This window comes from Cebidichthys violaceus, unplaced genomic scaffold (assembly GCF_023349555.1).
Source record: "Cebidichthys violaceus isolate CVI_PGR_0920_01 unplaced genomic scaffold, fCebVio1.0.p SCAF_19, whole genome shotgun sequence".
In the NCBI taxonomy this organism is placed as follows: domain Eukaryota; kingdom Metazoa; phylum Chordata; class Actinopteri; order Perciformes; family Stichaeidae; genus Cebidichthys; species Cebidichthys violaceus.
In genome coordinates, this window is record NW_027176361.1 from 8,428,981 (window position 1) to 8,449,193 (window position 20,213).

A 20,213-nucleotide genomic window follows, 5' to 3' on the forward strand; every position below is an offset into this window, starting at 1 on the left:
TTACACTTGCAGCCAAACGACATGCGGTTTTCTAACAGCGGGGAGTGAGATTCTGCTGCGCCAGAGTTTTACCACAATTAGTGAGATTCCTGAAAAATGTACAGCGAAAGGGAATCAACACGGAGTATTTCCGAGACTCTTTTTACGTCGTTGGTGCTCACCAAACATGGAATTTGACGTCTGCTTTAATCTTTCTCATTACAAATTAGTGCTTTCAAGATATTTGATAATTAGTTGCGGGGAAGAAAAATAAATGACAGGATTAAAGGAAAGAAGAAATAAAAACATCTTCAAATGCGTTCTTGCACGGCTTCTGCACCCAATAGGGAGTTCAGCTTAGCCTTCAAAAGTCTACAGTCTATTGACTTTTTGGTAAAATATCTAAAACTCAGCCCATGCAACCTTCTTTCTACCACTGATTCAGACATGCTCTGCTATATTTGCCTGTGTCTCCTGCGTGTTCGCATTTCCCCACATGTGTGTTTGTAGCCTTGAGAAACCGGGGCGGATAAAGAAACGTGTGAACGAAAGGATGCGAGAGGATGGAAGGAGAGTGCGGAGGAGTGTGTACGGGGGAGACGCTTCTCTGGTTTTCTCTCAAATTCACCATAAAAAGCAGCGGGAGCAGAGGAGGGGGAACGAGAGAAGCGCTTCTGGAATTTTTTTTTTTTCTCCGAGCGGCCTCTCCGTCTGTCTTTCGTCACTGAGAAAAGAAGTGCCGTTTGGCGGGAAGAGAGTAACCGAAAGGATGAGGGACAAATTTAAAAAAAAATCAATGTGTATCGTAAAACACGGAGAAACCGGCTATTTTGCTGAGGTTAGCATTGCCGACTATTAGCATATGACTCAACATAACAATAACCCTGTTATTATGTATGATGGTTAACACTTTAGGTGTAACAGATGGTATACAAGGAAGCATGTAGCGTCACCTAAACAGCGTGACGGTGTATGTGAAATACTGAACACACAGAGGTGCAACTGCTACCAAACTGCTCTTCACACAAGAAGCAGGTGAAAGAAATCATGTTTAAAAAGGTTCTTTGTCCTTTAATGTCATTTTACACAAACATTTAAAGCTAATAGATTTACCCCAAAGACAGTATTTCAAAATGACCCCCATTTGTGAAAGAAAAGTGTGTGTGCGGAAGTTTTTTTGTGTACATTCGCAAAGCTTCAGTGCAGTAAAAATCCCATTCTGTGTCTGGTGCTTTTTGGTTATTCAGGATCAGTATTTCAGTCGTAAACACATGCAAACATAAGCAAAGACGCCGAGCTCAGAAAGAGCTGCAGGAGAGTTCTAAAACGGCCAAATTGATATTTTGATGTGATAGAAATGAATATTTGGAGCCTTTTTCACTTTTAAATGCGTTTGATGCTCTCACAAAGGAGTAAATACGAGCCTGAAAATCACATGACAGCTTGACAGGAGCGTTTGCATCTAAAACAAGATCACAGGCCAAAAGAATGTTCGGAGACCCCGCTGTGCACACATGTGACTGCAATGCTGCACTTCTTAAGACTGCTGCAGGCCTCTTTCATGTAAAATCAATTGTGTTCACCACAGGAGGGCCCACCTGAATAAAATGATGGAATACAGCAACTGCAACACAGTTTGGTTCCACGGCTGATATCAAGGGACATTCTAATGTTGTCAATTTGGACAATATGGACTTTTATTTATCAATGCACGTTTTATAAAATGTGCCTAAAGCTGGGTATGCGTTCCTGTGGAAGCCCAGTGCAAAAGAGACAACGGTGTTCAAGCTGCAGCTAAAAACAAAGTGATCGATTAAAACGGTCCAAAGCTGTTTTCTCACATGACCCATGAGTCACCTGAGAAAGTCATCAAGCTCGGTTTGAGAGTGACAAAACAATCTATACACAATCTTATTTAAAAGGAACGTTACATGTTCTGCTGCATCTTGCTATGTGGATAAGTACAGTACAAATGAATGGCAACTTTATGATCACGTCCTTCTATTTATTGGGTTAAAGTCTGTGACTTTAAATCTGATCACACACACACACACACACACACACACACACACAGCTAGCACAGTTATAGTTACAGTGATACTGATGGTATGATACTTTCCATTATTGTATTTTCTCCACACAAGGATGAAAATAACAACAATTGCAATTCTATTTCATAATTGCAAAGTGCTGAATTTCGAATACATGAATCGATTCAAATTCAGATCAGAGAGGTCAACTGCAGGTGAGCTGAAAGAAGTCTTCATCACATTTTATGAACATAGAAACAGAATGAATGTGACATCTCTATTAGAGGTTTCTTCTTTCTCTTGGATTTTAATGTGCAGTATGTCACCAAAATGATATTATGTATTTTTTATATTTTTGCGCTTGGAAAAACATATTTCCTATTTGCCAAATGAATTGGCCGCTGATGCACTTCTGAACATATTATAATCGTGGTGAGTGGCTAAACTGCCAGTTTAATGATCAACACAGAGTAAATAAAAAGTGCCATTAGCTATTGTATTTTTACATTCTTTAGAATAAAATGAATTATGGTATAATTAAACCTCTGGTTTCAGTGTTGAAAGTTGCAACACATTTTTGTCATTTTGGTTGTGATGTATCAACTCGAAAAACTTGATTTAATTATATTATTTAAACATAAACCTAATCACAGTTCACGGAAAAACAAGAGTTGGACACTTTCTGATGTGCGCGATTATTAGTTTCACTGCATGGGGCCATCCCATAATCATAACTCAGTTCTCCATGAAGATCACTGAGTTTGTTTTGTATTTAATGTTAAAAGACAGCGACAGAAAACCTTCCTTTTTATTATAATTATCATTATTTATATTATTATTATTACCATTTATTTACATATTTATTATTTATACCTCCTCCTCCTTCTCCTCGGACCAATCTGTACATTCCAGTTTTTCATATATTGATACGTATATATGACACACTTAGACGACACACTTTCACACATGCACCCAAACACAATACTACACTACACTAAGAAAAGCAACAAAAAATCTGTACTACATTTAAATTGTTTCAGTGTGTTTGTATGTCACACTGACAAAAACATGTATTTAAAAAAGGTATTCCAAACTACTTTACTACAATAGAAAATAAATATGTAAAAAGTCATTTACCTTTTTTCAGGGCGCCATGCCTCTCTTAATCCAACAAATTATCAAACTAATTAGGATATTATGCTTAACGTGAAAGAGTTAATCCATCTGAATGCACTGCAACAAACTCAGCCCAGAAGAATTTCTTAATAATTTGAAGGATTTGTTTGTTTGCTGTGTAGCGTAAACATATGGTTATTAGCCTCACCGCTCATGAAAACTGTTGAGCATTGATAAGGCGATAATCTGTGTATTCATATTAAATAAGATCAACCTGTTCTCACCTCTACAAAGTCTGCCTGCTGCTAATTAGACGGATGTCTTCCATTATACAACTGACCTCTGTCCTCGCTCTATTATAGCGTTCTACACTACAGGTGTCCTACTGTTGTAGTTTTAAGTCAAATAAGAAATAAATATGAAGTTAAAATAGATTGCCTGCATCTTTAAATCACACTGGATGTAACACAAAGTGAACAAAATGAAGTTTAAATATGAAGCAGATTAAACACCCACCCCCTTTACTTCAACATGCCTAATTCATCACCGGTGCAGCCGATTGATCGGAGGTTGCGTACTAATTTGAATGGCGATCAAATGTTGGAAGTCGATAAGAGAAGCGGTTTTAGGTGCAAAAACTGCACCATAAAGGCTCATCAGCGATGACGTTACCCAATCAGGGGAAGAATATCGGAACACTTTCAAGCTAAGGAGTGAGGGAGACCACTAAAAGGGCCCTAAGCAACTGTGAGGAAACAACATGCTGCCATGGTTGAGAAGGGAGACACCGATTCTTCGCAAAGCAAAAAGCGCAGTTGAAAAAAACTGAAGCAGGAAATGTTTTCATGGCCTGATGGGACTAAAATGTAGCTTTTTGCCCATCATACTAAATGCCAAATGCTGCACGTCAGCATAACAACACGCCATCTCCACCCTGACGCATGGTTTGGCGGCATCATGCTGTGGTGGATGTTTCTCTAGAGCGAGTCCTGTGAAACATAAAGCCAAATTCAGACCGCAGTCCAATCCAGAACATGTGGCAGAACTTCAATTTGCTGTTCACACCACGGCCGTAATGCTGCTTAATAGAGCTTAAACACGTCCTTCAAGGAGGATAGAGGAACCATTGCAGCATCAAGACTGAAGTATTTCATTGCTGCCAAAGGCGCTTGTGCTGCTTGAGGCAGTACTTGGGGGGGGGGGGGATTTCATTGGGGTGTTTTAAACATTGTACATAAGCATTGTATATCAGAGGCCCCAATAACTTGATAAAACAATGACAGTGGAATATGTCTTTGATCGTAATACGTCTCCGGATAGACCCGAAATGTACTGCGATCTTCTTCCGTTTCCTCGTCTCGCTCCTTCTTCCACACATACGTAGAGCGTGGAAGTCCATGAACGATGCCAAAGCCATTTAAAGATGAACACAGCTGCTGCAACAAGCAAGCGACTTCGTTCTCTTTCTTCGGGCCTTGATTTTCAGGTCGGTAAATGTTCAAAACAGATGTCTTTTCATTCGGGGCCTTTGTTGGCACAGAAGAAGAGGTTTTGACTTGACGCCGTCAAAAACGTATAAGCGGTCGTTGCCCCCGTTCTGTCTGCAGATGTCAAAGGAGGTCACACACTCGAAGGAGGTCAAAAATAGAAACGACAACAATACGACGTCTTCTTCTCGTGTTTTGTCCGACTCATTTAAATCCTTTCGGATGGACTGAATCAAATGAACACCTCAGTTACACAGTACAACTGCACCACAAATGAAAGCCTCCAAAATAACTGTAAAGTTGAATAAACATGTAAAACTATTTCGACAAAAACTGACCCTTATAAGTAAGTTCAGGGATTTTATATTAGTTTTAGTGAGGTGGAACAAATGCACCGCTCCCTGAGAGTAGATTCACACACTCTGCAAAGCTCAACAGATACATGGCCTCCATCGCTTCATCCCACACTTCAAATCCCCTTGTGATACATCTAAGTGTACCCAGGTCCTGTTTTATCACATGATGATCTCTTCAGACAGTGGTCACAATGGAGAAAGCCTCTCTGCGTTAGAGCACATTTGGCGTACACACCAACATGTTTGCGGGTAAAACACTGCCATGCTACAAGTCTATAGAAAGAAAACATGATTTTGTAGCATCTGTACATGGACTTATCAATCCCACTTATTACATATTCATTAGGAGCACATTATGAACCTGCAGTTTTAAATTTCACTGCCTAAGTTATTTTTTTAAAAATTGCTCCTTTGGATGAAAGTAACTGTTAAATGATGACAAAGAAGTGTGTTTTAGTAGGGTGAGATAATGATGCTAATGTTGGGTTAAACTTTCTCTCTTAGCTAAATCAAAAAGCTCCTGCCTTGTAGCGGGCTCAAACAGAAAGTAAGGCTAAATAGTCTTCTTACCTGTTAAGTTGTCATTACGATGAGAGACGTGCCAGTGGCAGTGAGGTGCGTGTGTGTATGGTCTGCTGGAAGGTAGACATGTGTGTGAGAAAGGGGGAGGAGAGCGAGAGACGGCGAACAAGAGAGAGAGAGAGAGAGAGAGAGAGAGATGTAGTTTCACCAGAGATGGTCGGCCACTGTCGCTCTTTCAGTTGATCTTTCAGCCGATCTTTCAGCCGCTCATCCACTTTGTCATAATGGCACTGTGTGTGTGTGTGTGTGTGTGTGTGTGTGTGTGTGTGTGTGTGTGTGTGTGTGTGAGTGTGTTACAAGCTGTGTCATAGTGATGCTGGAAACAATAGAAAAACACCCTAGTGTGCGGCTTCAACCTCACGCTCACACATACAGACACACACACACACACACACACACACACACACACACACACACACACACTACACACACATATACACACACTTTCAGTTTGAGCGTTTTTTTTTCTCCCCTCTTATCCCTCATTTTTTCTTATGGTCTCTGTTGGTCTGTTTGTATTTAAAGGGCAACACACACACACACACACACACACACACACACACACACACACAGAACACTGCTCATAACCAGCACATCATTTTGAAAATTTGGAAAGTAAAGTGTACATTTGCAATCTTGGACACTGTTGTTGTGGAGTCCTGTTCTAGTTTTTTGGGGAAATTGAACATGTATTTGATTCCTTGCTGAGAGTTAGATGAGAAAATCAATACAACTTTCATAGCTAATAGAGTAATATATATATATATATATCTATATATATATATATATAGATATATATGTACATATGTACATATATATCTATATATATATATATAGATATATATGTACATATATATCTATATATCTATATAGATATATATGTACATATATATATCTATAATATATATATAGATATATATGTACATATATATATATGTACATATATATATCTATAGATATATATATGTACATATATATCTATATATATATATAGATATATATGTACATATATATATCTGTAGATATATATATATAGATAGATAGATAGATATATATATATATCTATATGTATACAGTATATATATAGATAGATATATATCTATCTATATATATATATATATATATATATATATATACTGTATATAAAACGCACATTACTGACTTTCTTTCTTCCCCCGAGTCTTTGTGGTTTCTCAGATCGTGGTCTCATCTGGACCCTGGTCCTTCCTCCCGCCATGGCCCTGCTGACTCCCACTGCTAATATCACTTTTATTATTACTCACATTACTATTTTATATTACCCAGTAATATATAACGCAGTCTCTGTGCTTTCTCGCCTCACAGGTTCCCGTGGATCCTGGATATACCTGGACCCTGGTCCGGCCTCCTGCCGTGGTTCTGTCATATGCATTGAATGTGTTGTAACTCTGTTATGTTGTTCATTCTGTATATTCTGTGTTCCTTGGAGAGGGATCCCTCTGTTGTCTGACTTCTTCCTGTTCCTGTGAGGGTCCCGGGACAAGAGGATGTCGCATGTGTACAGATTGTAAAGCCCTCTGAGGCAAATTTGTAATTTATGATTTTGGGCCATGCAAAAAACAAATTGAATTGGATTGCTATGTATGCTACAGTAAGCACAATAAGACTATGAATAGGGAATAAGAACTAACCTGGCTCCGTCCACGAGCAAACGTCTGTTAATTAGTGAGCCTCAGAGGTGCTGATGGGCAGATTGTGTTACCTTTGGACTGAGCCAGGCTAGCTGTTGAACTGTATCCAGTCTTTATGCTTAAGATGTCATCTTCTCATGCTAAGCTTCTCATCCATGTCCCAGAAAGAAGAGTATGTTTTCATAGCCTTTTAAGTTAAAAAAAATATCTTAAGCTGAGGCTCCAGGAGAATAAGTAAGCAGGAGAGGAGGATGTGTGGATTGGACAGAAGGAACAGTTGATCAGGCTATAGCTATCTATTTCCCTCTGTTTCAAGCCTTTATGCTAAGCTAACAAGCTGGAAGCTATAGCCTCGAGATGAGAGTGCTTTCAGCTCTCCTCTTACTTTCGACAAGGAAGCAAATGACAATTTACCCCAAAATGTTGAACAATTGCTGTGAGGGTGAGTTTCTTGCGTTAATTGCTTCATTTGATCTTAAGGATCTTAAGGTCCTTGTGTCCAAATCAAGACGTTAATTATGCTATTTCAGTTTCATGCCGATATTTTATACGTTCCTCAATTCATTTGCGTTTAACTAAATAACCACAAAGCAAATCCGAGACCAGGTATTGTTCAAGAATATTAAAACTGTACACAATTAAACAGAACACAGAACACGTTGAACCCACAAGAACACAAAATGAACATATGATTGTTCAAGCTGGCTAAAGAAACCAAAAATCAACAGAAAACTTCATGCGTTTGATGAATTCAGGAGAGTAAAACACAACCAGTCACCCCTCTGGACTGATCTTCTAAGAGCCGTCTGATGTAAAATTAAAATGATCTTTCAAACTTATTAGAGAAAAAACACCAACCTTTTCTAAAATCCTCAAGTTTGTCCTTCAGAGCACACCTGTTTCTCCAGTGTTGTGGTAGAGGAGAGGGCTAGAAGTTCAGACCTGAAATACTCTTGACCAAGTCTCAAAACATCAATATGAAGCTTACCAAAATGAGCTGTAGAAAGAAATATTTTTCATACGCTTCATATGAGACCTGGCGGTATATTAAATGGCTAAGTTAACGTCCGTATATTGAGAGGAGTGATGTGCTTTCTGAATGTACAGTATCTTGTTTTCACTCACAGGGATTTCCATTTTAAAGTGCCAGGTTGGAGTAATTACACTGCTGTATTTCAGTGTAAAACAACGTTTGGGTCTATGCAGCGTCCCATGAAAGCTGATGAAAGGTCATGTCTTCATGTCACCGTGATGTAAACGGTGAATGTGTGTGTGTGTGTGTGTGTGTGTGTGTGTGTGTGTGTGTGTGTGTCAGACTCAGACTGAGAGTCAGTCATGAGTGTGCATGGCGGTGGGTGAGACGGTGGTTGGGTTTCGCAGCGGCGTGGGGGTGCGCAGAGAGGTGCCGAGTCGGGCTCTGATTCCCGGTATCATCAACTTCAAACCTCCCCTGTGGTACCACAGCACCCCGGCGGCTCTGTATTGGGCCGAGACCCTGAGAGTTAACGTGACTTTCAGTAGTTTGACATTTTCATCAAAAGGATGGGTTTCGGATTTTTGAATGAGAAATTGACGGGTTTACTGTAGATTACCATGGCGGTATAGTGAAACTGGTTCAGAAAATGAACACTTTCTAAACTGAAAAACAGCATAAGATGTCAGCATTTCATGAATACACTGTTAAAGTTAGTTTACAGTTTGCTGATTTGTATATTTCATGCGGGGTCCACAATTTTGCCCATCCGACATGAGGTTACAAGACACCTTTAAAGATTAAACAAAAACATTTTCACAACCAAAAGAAATAAAAAAAAATGATAGAAATAGATAGAAATTATATCAAAATGAAAAGTACTCATTCGGCAGAAATGACCCTTTCAGAGTGATATATTATCATCATATTAATGGATATTTCATCACTAAATGTGTGACTCGACAATTTAATGTTGTAGCTGGTCGAGGTGGAGCAACAACATTGAAAAATCTCAAACGCTGGTTTGTATCTAAAAATTATAATATAGAAAATAACTACAGCTGCCAGATAACGTACATTAGTATAGTACTCTCTAAAGAGCAACGTAGGTACCTTAAAATTGTACTTAAATAAAGTACTTTAGTAAATGTACTTGATTGCTTTTCCATTGGCTGAATAACATCAGAATTGCTGTTTTATGTCAACAGCATGCCAAAGACATCAGGCTGGGCTCCAGTTCATACGGGACTTAATAGTTGTATCATAATCTGGCGTTTTTCTGAAGTAAAACTGTAAAATCAGGTCAAGCTAAGATTGTCAGACAATGTGTAAAAAGCAAAACAACAGACTGTTGGTTGATTAGGATAAAACCGTGATGCTTTACAGTAACTGTTTCTCTTTCGCACCACTCTGGATAAACATACATCTTTAGACAGTGTGTAATGTTTCAACAGGTCTACTCTATAGGAACCCAACAACTAATGCTAAATTACTAAACTAAAGTCAAGCAATAATGTTGAGGAAAGATGGCAGGTTTTCAATCACATGCACTTTCTCTGAAAAAAAAACGTTTCCCAGTGAATCCCACCTTTTATTTACAAGATAAATTATTCATACATAAACGCAACTGGGAAATACGTAAAGAGATATTTGTCATTCATCTTCCTGACTATAAATCACTACATTAACAAGAGTGGTCTCAGGGACCGCTGAAACAAGCGGTGACGTCGCTTAGCGTTAAAAACGATCACATCTTCTCTGCTATTTTTGAAGCGTGACATAAGGATGGAGGTGTATGACTGTAGTTAAAGACAGTGTATGACCCATTTAGAGAAACCCGTAGCTATGTGCACAGCGTACATTCTAGTCAAGTATAATGAGCCGATAAAACGTTGATTAAATATAGACGCGCTTCCTCTGTTAACATCTGTGACACACTTACACACACACACACACACACCTGTACGTACCGAGAACGTCTCATTTGATATTATCTTCAGCACAAAAAAAAAAAACCCATCTTTAAACACAGAACCCACTCTTATAAGAATGTTGTCAAACACAAAAACACGAGGAGTGCGCAGGAGTCGGTACAGAACTTTCCGTTTATTCATTTTGAATTCAGTTCACCTGACGGACTTGATGCCGTTCGCAACAATTTTGTTTACTAAAACTCTCAGAAGACTTCCAACAGAGTCAACACACATGTTCAGAGTTAACTTAAAATAAAGTCCATGAAAGAAAGTCAGATTTTCATTCATAAAAGAATCTTAAAAGTTCTGACAAATAAAACAACAAGGACTGCTAAAGAAATGCCCACAGAATTAAAAAAATGGAATGTCTTTCACATATTTTGGACAATGCACAGATAGTCAACGATAAAAGATCACAAATGAACATGAGTGTCTGAGTTGGCTGCGTCTTTTCCTCGCACAAAAACAAAACAATTGTGTTCTAAACATTTTGAAAACAAAAAGAACTGAACGGAGCTTGTACTGGCCAACATTCTGCATTTGTACGGCAAATTTAATTCGACCCAATTAAGTTATTTTCTGACTAAATCTGAAACGTCCTTTCTATTTAAAAAGGTTTTTTAAAAATCCTGCATCTTTTGAATATGCCACTTTATTCCTAAGGATTAGGACCGACTGTAGTGTCTTTCTTTAAAACAAGTCTAATCTGTCAGTAGCTTTCCTTATACTTTGGCTCCATCTTCAGCCTGTATAGGGGAACTGCAGGAGGATCGCTTGTCCGGGTTTTAGGGTGATTTTGTCCAGGCTGACTGAGGAGTCTACCACCAGCTCTTCATCAGTGGACAGCTTCACCGTGGCCGTCTCTGGCAGCTCCACTCCTTCTGCAGGAACAAAGATCACCGTGTTAAAAACAACCGGCTGCTGTTAATGAGCGTTACTGGCCGGGACACATCTCAACGAGATCTTTCTGTTGAACTTGCCTGTGGGCGCCAGTTTGAGTGTGAGCAGCTCCGACGCCGATCCCCAGTTGACGGCCGTTATGTATCTCTCGCTCTGGTCCCACACTCGGAGGAAAGAGAGGGAGGAGGTGGAGGAGAAGAGAGAGTAGTAGTCTCCGTGGAGGAGGGAGCGCTCCTTTCCTCGCAGGTCGCTGAGGGATTTGAACCACTTCCTTACGGCGATGTGCTCCGTCCGCTCAGCCTGGAAATGAGAGAATCGAGTAAATATTTTAAAAACATTGAAATCAGTATTTTCTCAAAGACTCCTTTTCTACACCAACAGTCGCTGTGAACACACTCTTACCTCCGCTGTTTCGTTGACAACAGCTCCTTCAACAGGTTCCTTCTCTATGTCCCAAACCATCTTAGGAGATGCATCACCCTGATAAGGAAACAAAGAGGGGCGAGACAACGGTTACAACCTGTAACAGCTGTCAGGTCACTGAAACATTTGAGTAATCGGATCTGGGGTTTTTTGCGGCTTACGGCTGCCTGGAGGCCGATCTCGTCTCCATAGGTAAACACTGGGGTTCCGGGCATGGTGAACAGCAGGAGCTGGTAGAGGCGGATCAGGCCCGGAGTATTCGCCTGTTTGGACAGCTGGCGGCGTTGGGCGGCACCCAGACCCCAGCCAAGGCTCATCTGCTGAGAGTTGAGGGTGTCCATGGCCATGATGCGCTCCACACCTGCACATACAGAAGGAACATGATTATCTCGTGCAATGCGCCGTTCTGGACCAACCGGCTGGTTTTCACACAAGGATGGACAATCGTTTCAGCACTATTATTGGCTCAGGATTAATAAACCAAAGAATAAGGATAGATGAAAAATAATGAATATTCTGCTATAGTGTTCACCCGACACGCATGCAAGTATGACGAAATAACAAAGGCGCTTCAGCCTACCTCCATTTTTGGTGCTGAGCAGGTCAGACAGAACCAGATCGACGTCCGACGCGTTGACGAGCCGGGACACCCCGGCAGCCGAAATACCTTCAACTACGCCCATCAGCAGCCTGAGAGAAAGACAACGTGGTAAGATTACACTGCAGACACTGGTTTGTAGCTTTTGAAAGTACAATAGGTTGTTCTAGGCATAGCATAGAATTCCGATCGGCATCTTGGAATACACCCTCGGATGAAAATAGATTTCTTAAAAGTCGATTGTGGCGTTCCTCAAACTCTCCACAAGATGTCGCTTTGCCATGAGAAAGTGTAAAACGAGTCATTGGAACGGCCTTTCTTGTTGATCGCCCTGACCCCACCCACAGTCCCCCGCAGCACTGGAATGCTTTTCATCTCCACCTTCTCTCAGGAAACATCGGTTATTTGTCCTGACATTTCACTGAAAATTACCTTTCCAAAAAAAGATCTTTTAAAAATCTCTTCCGACTGAATTTTGAGGAGGAATCGTGCTATTTTTATTTTGTTGGCCAAATTGAGCTGGCAATACTGAATATTCCAATATATTAAAATGAATATTCATGTCGCAACAGTGCAGTCGTTCTCTACATCTGCAGGCCATAGCTAAATGTATTACGACTCCTCACAAATGCTGCACAGATCGTCTACTTCTGCAGAACAAAAAGCAAGTGAGAAAACCTCCGCCACAGTTACCTCTTCTTCGGGTTGTCAGTGCTGTTGTTCTGGACGGCAGACTGCAGCTTGGCCCAATCGACAGAGCTGGTAGCAACGGCGAGGTCAGATACCTTGATGCCATCGACATCTAAATTCATCCAATACTCTGCGGCGGCCTGGAAGAGAACGAGAGCGCTTTAGCCACAACAGTTTGACGACGTGGAGTTACCGGCTCACTTTAACACGATTCAAAGTTAGTGAATGAATTAAGGATCACAGAAGATAAATGTGTGTGCGTGCGTGTGTGCACCCTACCGTGACTTTCTCCATCACGTCACCAACATCACCAGTGCGGAACCAGGAAGGAGATCCCATGTAGTTTGGAGTCAGGTCAAGCACCACAGAAATGCCTGAGGAGGAGAAGTAAACAGTAAACATCAAACATGACATCCTACTCGCTTACTGTTAACTGAGAAGCTCTCCCAACATTTGTGATTCCTAAAAAAATAAATGCTGGTTTGAGCTTTTCCACCTAAAAACAAACAACAACTGCTATGAGTTGTTTGAAGACCTACCCTTTTTGTGGGCCTTTTCCAGCACAGCGAGCAGAGCTTCCTCTTTTCCTTGGGTCGGGTCGATCTTTTGAAGATTCAGGGCTTCCACTTTGTCGGGCTGGCCGGTGTGAAGAGGGCCCAGAACCAGGCCTTTCACCTTCAACTTGTTGATTTCGTCCAGCTTTGCCTCAACGCCTTAGAGACCAACGGAGAGACGGGGGAGGTAGCGTCAGCGTGGAGTTCACGATCAGTGAAAAGGCAACAGAGAGTTTATGTGTGAAAGGTTGCAGGATCAGAAGGGGGGTAGGAAGAGAGGGCAGATTTGGAGACAGTTTAGTAAGAAATACTGCTCTTTTAGCTTGGTATTGACTCAAGGCATGCAAGTGATTCTCCCCCCACCCCCCCAACCCCACCCACACCCTCTGCTGGCCATGTCGAGTCCGAGCACAAGGAGGTCCGTTATGTGAAAACCCCACCAAGTCACGTGTGGTTGTTGGAATTCTGCCCAAGGCCTGTTGGAAACCCGAGTGCTCCAGAGTAATTCACTTTAAGAGCAGCAGAACAACCTGTCCTTCCTGTCTGCCTGCCTCGAAACAAAACCATGTATGGTTAAAAAGCTAAATTGGAAAACGAAGGCTTAGAATCGTGACTGCTGTGTTAAGTGGCATTTGGAGAAAAAAAATAAAATAAAAGCCTGAAATAAAATAGTTACATTTCTACTTCTATCTGATTCTGCAAACTACTGGAAGAAAAATGTACCGGGTTGCTCAACCTTGACCTCAAATCTGAGCAGGAGAGATATGAAAGAAATGACTCGTAGGCCTTTTACGTCCTTTAGACCTTGAGTCACTCGCTGTCGGCCTCGTCAGCAGTTTGGTATCTGGCCAGCTGAAACAGGCCGGCAGAACTCAGGAAACTCAAGACCTTGTCACAAGACTTCTCCCATGTGAACGAGCGTGGCTTACCACAGGGCAGACCACACCGTAGAGATAATCTCACATCCATATTTTAGGAGTAGGGACGAGCAAAAAAAAAAAAAAAAAAACAGCAGCAAGAAAGGGTTTAAGCCATTAAAAGTCTTAGATTAACCCTGAAAATACAAACGTATTCTACCTGCAAGTCCATCAGAGAAAGCTTCAAGATCATTGATCTGGTACAGCGGTCCTTCGTTCCACCAGTTCATCTCAGGGATGGGTTTGCAGCGAGGGGCCTGGACTATGATCACTATGGCTCCAGCCAGCATGCCCAGCCAGCCCAGCCAAAACAGGACGAGAAGCACCCAACGGGTTCGCACCCATCTAGACACAAAAGAAAGAAAAAGTTACAATGACCCCTGTTTTTTATGTCACAGTTATGTTTATATAAAAAGGTGTTTATAGCAACTCTTCTTACCCTGGGGTGCCAGCCACCTTCATCAGCTCCTCCTTGGACAGGCCGGTGAACGTAACCTCGTCCTCGGGGACCTTCACCTTGACGCTGCCGTTCTTCTCCCCTCCTGCGGCCTGGCCGTCGGCCGTCATGGGCTGCTTCTCCGGGTCCAGCTCATTGAGCTCCACTTCCTTCATGTCGACCTCCGTGTCCTTACTCATGGTGGAATCGAGAGGATTTCTTTTTAGAGATGGGAGGTGTGCAGTCGGGGTGGATAACAGAAGGGGAGGAATATGTTAATAGACTGATCTCTTTTCTTTCGGTAATTATTGGTTATACGTTTGGTCACATAGTAGCTAGTTTCCAGTGGAACTAGACTAGACTCAACTTGTCAAAACCACTTGAATCGCATGAGTGACGAAAGAGCGACCGTCAGCAACAAACTAACAGCGGCACATCAAAGGAAACGATGTAACCGTCACAACTGAACGGGATTACTACATTTATTTAATTAGTGCTATAACAAGCTAATTTAAATTTAAAAAAAATTGCTATAGCTTGTTGCAATGTGTGACAAAAATAATGTATGCATTTACTTTAAAAAAAAAAAAAAAATGCTACAGCGTTTAGCCAGACAGGCTGATGTGTATTTAATGACTTTATTACTCAAAAGAAACGGCAACTTCCTGTTTCAACACAAACAACAAGCGACGTTTCAAACGCGAGTGGACTAGTTTCTTTAACAAAAGGTATCCGGTATGTTTTAGACTTTGGTCTAAAACATACCGGATCTCAGGAAGTATAGTTAGCCGCCGTTTTGTTCCAGGAACGTGAATGTTTCAATATTTGTTTCACAAAAACTCTTCAAATGAAATGTCTGCCCAATTTGTTTATCGAAATCAACAGCTGATTCAAGTAAAAAAATGGACACGACCCAATCAACGGCCCCGTTCAAAAAACGATATACTACAACTGTCTATAAAGATGATGAAATCAAGCCCATCGCGACGTCATCAGCTTTTACACGAGGCATCGTGGTGATGCCTCTATACGGCAGTTTAATTCAGGGTTACACCGCGTTGAGTTTGTTCTGTGGCCGCAAAACTCGATGAAGTTACGTTAGATTCAACGTTACCTGTTTAAAAAGCAACGAAAAGTCCGTCCGTGTATCCCTTTTCTTTTCCAGTCGTTAATCCTTTGGTCTGTGATAATCTAGTAGCAGGAGATGCCGGTCTGTATTTGTAGCTGCCCTGGTTTCTCCGCCTACCGGGGGACGACCCAATAGTCTCTCTCTCTCTCTCTCTCTCTCTCTCTCTCTCTCTCTCTCTCTCTCAGAGAAACACACAGACGTTATCCCATGCTCCTAGAATTAATTTGAATACCACACCTCCAAGTTATTAGACCCCTTATTTGGACCACGTTTCTGTCAAATGTGCCTGTTCTGTAATATAAACCCCCTTTCCATGTATTGTGTCTGTTGCAGCCCTTGTTAAAGTTTGTAGGCAAAACAGGGCAGAACTTCTCTGTTTGCCTCTTTGTGTGTTTTCATTTTAGGCTGAGGTAGTCTTGTCCTCAGACTATAAGTAGGGGCTAATGGAGATGACATGGAGGACAGTCGTCCTCATGTGTGTTAATGTGGAAAAATCATTATGCTGCAAAGTCCCAATGACAGCGCGACACAGGTTAGGCTGGAACATATTTCTATGATTCAGTTTGGTTATGCAAACATTTCCTGAAGATAATAAAATTAGTTGCATAAGCCATGCTGAGGACCGGCTGATTAATGGGTTGATTACTGCATGAGGCTCATTCTGAGGCCTTTCTTCTTTTGAATAGTTGTGATTGCCACTCTGCCCCCCCCCCCCCCCCCCCCCCCACACACACACACACACACACACACACTTCTTGATCTGCTTGCTCACTGAGTAATCTATTCAGTCTGATGTGATCGTGCGCTCACTATATGCTAACCAATATGACAATAAAGTAAAAATCCCTTCCAGACTGAATAGGACATGACCTTCCAATTTTTTCTTAAAGTGCTTTTTTATTGTTATGTGCGTTAAATCTTTATAAGTAGACTATATCTATATATATATAGACACAATGTTTGCATTGGATGATTTGCATTAGAAGCGATTGATTTGGAGTATTTGATGTAAATCAGTAATCGGGTTGTTGTTGACATTGCTGATGGTTTCATTTTTTTACGTTTCCGTCAGTGTTTGTGCCCGTGAGGCCGTTTCCAGCTGTCGCTGACCATCATAAAGTTCCAGCAGACTTCCAGGAAAAGCATCCACATATCCTCTACGTCATGTACATAAAGCACTGCGGTACGTCGCAGGCCATTTTTGTGCAGGTTACAGTGTGCACTGCAGTTAATATTTTTGTTTATCTCAGTAAGCAACCTGAGAGCCAATCAAAATGCAAGAATGACACATGGTTAATTATGAGAAAGAAACATAAGCCGTGTGTTGATAATGCTCATATTCCTGTGAGGTCCATCTGTTGTAAATATTGAGAGGGTCATATTTTCCAAACTCTTGTGAGTAAACATCGTTATGTGACGGGTTCCTTCGGGATCACGCTCCACCACTTTGCTCTGTGTGTTTGCTTTGTGTGTGCTTGTTTTGTCCACCTCTATGTCTGTGTTCCGTCTCCATCCTGTTGCCCTGAAGGGTTTTGTATGGAAACATCTTGTATGACAAAAAAACTTGCAAACAAAATTCACAGAAAGCCACATTTTCACACAGTTGTTTTTCTTCGATTCATTTGTTTTATAAGAATATGTAATTCTTTGCTAATAAATACATATCTATTGTATATATTCTGGTCTGTGGACAGTTCCTCCTGCAGGTAGTTCCTCCTGCAAATCAAAGGATATTCTCATGAGCTAATATTAGTTTTACCAGGGGTAATGCTACTGAGAGCGTGCAGGTTCATTCTCAAACCGTCCTTCTACTATGTGTAGTACAGACAGTTCAATACAAAAACATTCACAACACCACCTCTCTAAATGCAGGCCTTTCTATATTTGGGCCTGGGATACAATCTTATTCAGAGGGGGTTTATGTGTTCTGCTGTGTGTCTCTTTGTGGACCTGTGACATCATAACCTGTCATAACCGGCTGTCATAACCCTCCATTTAACCTCATTTATTGTGACAACATGATGCCACTGGCAGTTCCTCCAAAATGTTGAACTGGAAACTTAGAGAAAACATCATGTTATGACCATTTGAATATGGCAGAGAACTAAACATGGGTCCAAAACACATGTGTGGAAGCTCTATCTTATTGTATTGTATAGCAGCTCTCTCCTCAAACACACACCATCTGTTTCTGTTTTTAGCCTGTATGAGCATGTTTGTTTGGCAAAGTGAGGTAGTAATAGAGATGTTGACTGCAGGCTGATGTGAACACACTGTGCTGTTGATCCAGGGAGGATGGTGGAGTTAAAAACAGTCAAGGGACACTCTCTGTTTCTGTCATTCTTCATCCCTTCTCTTTTTCCCCTAACTTTTCTGCTTTTGTAGACTAAAGACGATCAAGGGAGCAATGTTTGGAGACACATCCACGTTAGAGAGTTGGAGATTTATGGGAAAAAATACAAGGAAAGAGGAAGAGACAGAGCAGTGGCTACATGGCTCAGGAAACAAGAGTAAGGAGGAGTGACCAGGAGAGGAGGAGGGACCAGAAGAAAGGACAGACGGAGAGAGAGGCAGGGGCAAGGATGTGAAAACATGTTTGTGAGTTGGGGGTGTTACAAAATCTGGAACAAAACATGGCCACGATTATTTAAGGGAACACTGAGCTATGGCAAAACCTTCCCCAAGTCTTTCCACATATTGTCCCAGTCCCGTTGAGTCTTCACATCTCTTACAACCAGAACTAACAGGATAGAACTTGAGTCACATGTTTTTACAAGATGTTTATATGTGAGCCACCAGCGATGGAGAGGACACTGATGTATTAATTCACTCCAAGACTTGTTCTGTTGCAAAACCAGTGTGCTTTGTTTGTGCATTTGGCAGTAGAAGAGGGGACAGTATCACTAAATCCATCAGCAACAAGCATGCACACATGAAAAGGAGAGAGAGAGAGAGAGAGAGAGAGAAAGAGAGGGAAGGAAAGGAGGGCATAGTTTCTGCCTAGTTTGGTAGGCAGCAGGGGGATTACTGCATTACACCACACTGGTGGTTCAGGGTCGCAGTTTCAGAAAGACACAGTGGCTTATTGCAGATATCACTTAAATGTATTTATTTTGTTATATATGGTTATACACAAGCGGATTGAATAAGTAAGTCATTATTTTATAGTATTAAAAGTGGAACTTGACCAAATTCTTAACACAAACGTGGCTTAACACACAGTTTTAGATTACACTTCAAAAGCAGGCGTATGAAATGTTAACTGAGACAAATACAACAATGTCGTGGGGATTAACAATTGGAAATATGAGTGGTAAATTACTGCTTTTTTGTTTTCTAAAATCCCTAAAAGTTGAACTTTTAGTGCAGCCTTCTGGCCCCTGTCTTCGTCTGCAGTGCTGGAGACACACACACACACACACACACACACACACACACACACACACACACACACACACACACACACACACGTGAATACACACACACAGGGCCTCACTATAAATCCCTGTCTGATCCCTCTGAGAGAGTTTATTTTGCAAGACAGCGTGAGCTTGGGAAAAAAAAGAGCACTGCAAAGCAGACCTGGACCAGTTTGGACCAGTTTGGCTGAGGTCTTGTGCTTTCATCTCATTGTCTCGAGCTCACAGCAATGTTCAGTCCAAAACAGTTCAAGAGAAATCTATAGATCAATGTCGCACTGATATTTAGTGAATCATTTACAGAGACAGTTGCTGGTTGAATTGTCATGTTGGGTGTACTTCACAGGGACTTTGCCGCGTTGTGTAATGTCATTACTGTAATGTTTTGTTCCACCGATCATCATTAAAACAATCCTACATGCACCACGCCTTGCTTGTACATTTCTATGACTTTTCTACCTCTAATCTCTCCGTTTGTTCTTCCTCTCTGTAATATATTCGCTCCTGTTCTTTTTTCCTTCTTTGTTCCCCATGTGTGGCCTAGTTTTCTCTCACAGACAAAGGGGGGACTGTTCAATGTGGAAAGCCTCCCTCTCTCACACTCTGCTGGCGTGCATGGAGAGCTGATATGAACAGAGCAGACACTAATTAGTTCATCACATTTCTACATTCACCGCAGACATATGTCAAAAATAAGATAATCCTTAACGTCTTATATCAGAATATTGTAATGATCTCTCTGCATTTCACATCCCCCTCTCTCTCTCCCAGTATCACATCTTCTCATTCACAAACTCCTCCCTGTGCTTTACTCCGGCCTGCTCTGTTACCGCATGTTCTCTCTGACTCTCCCCCTACCACCGACTCTTTCAGCCAGGAAACAATGGTCGCACGTTATGTAAGAACGCACCTCTATGTGAGAAGAATCCCAAACAGTGCAAGTCACCGATGCAATACTCGTTCTGTCCATTAATGTACATG

The 20,213-nt window shown here is 41.3% G+C and overlaps 2 protein-coding genes across 2 annotated transcripts in view; both read right to left on the reverse strand.

The window, feature by feature from the left end:
- LOC137874649 (uncharacterized) overlaps positions 1 to 5,622 on the reverse strand; it is a 16,998-nt gene extending 11,376 nt beyond the window's left edge. Inside the window, exon 1 of the mRNA XM_068713508.1 lies at positions 5,539 to 5,622. The gene's annotated coding sequence lies outside the window, so the exon portion shown is untranslated. The remainder of the gene's footprint in view (positions 1 to 5,538) is intronic.
- A 4,658-nt stretch (positions 5,623 to 10,280) lies between these two features.
- On the reverse strand, positions 10,281 to 15,907 carry slc3a2a (solute carrier family 3 member 2a). The gene is made up of 11 exons (XM_068713511.1): positions 15,799 to 15,907; positions 14,688 to 14,903; positions 14,409 to 14,593; positions 13,317 to 13,490; positions 13,057 to 13,151; positions 12,781 to 12,917; positions 12,070 to 12,179; positions 11,651 to 11,850; positions 11,469 to 11,546; positions 11,147 to 11,366; positions 10,281 to 11,047 (listed from the first exon to the last, which is right to left on the reverse strand). The coding sequence occupies exons 2-11, from the start codon at positions 14,882 to 14,884 to the stop codon at positions 10,908 to 10,910; spliced, it is 1,536 nt and encodes a 511-aa protein (XP_068569612.1). The 5' UTR covers positions 14,885 to 14,903; positions 15,799 to 15,907; the 3' UTR covers positions 10,281 to 10,907.
- Between the last annotated feature and the right edge of the window lie 4,306 nt (positions 15,908 to 20,213).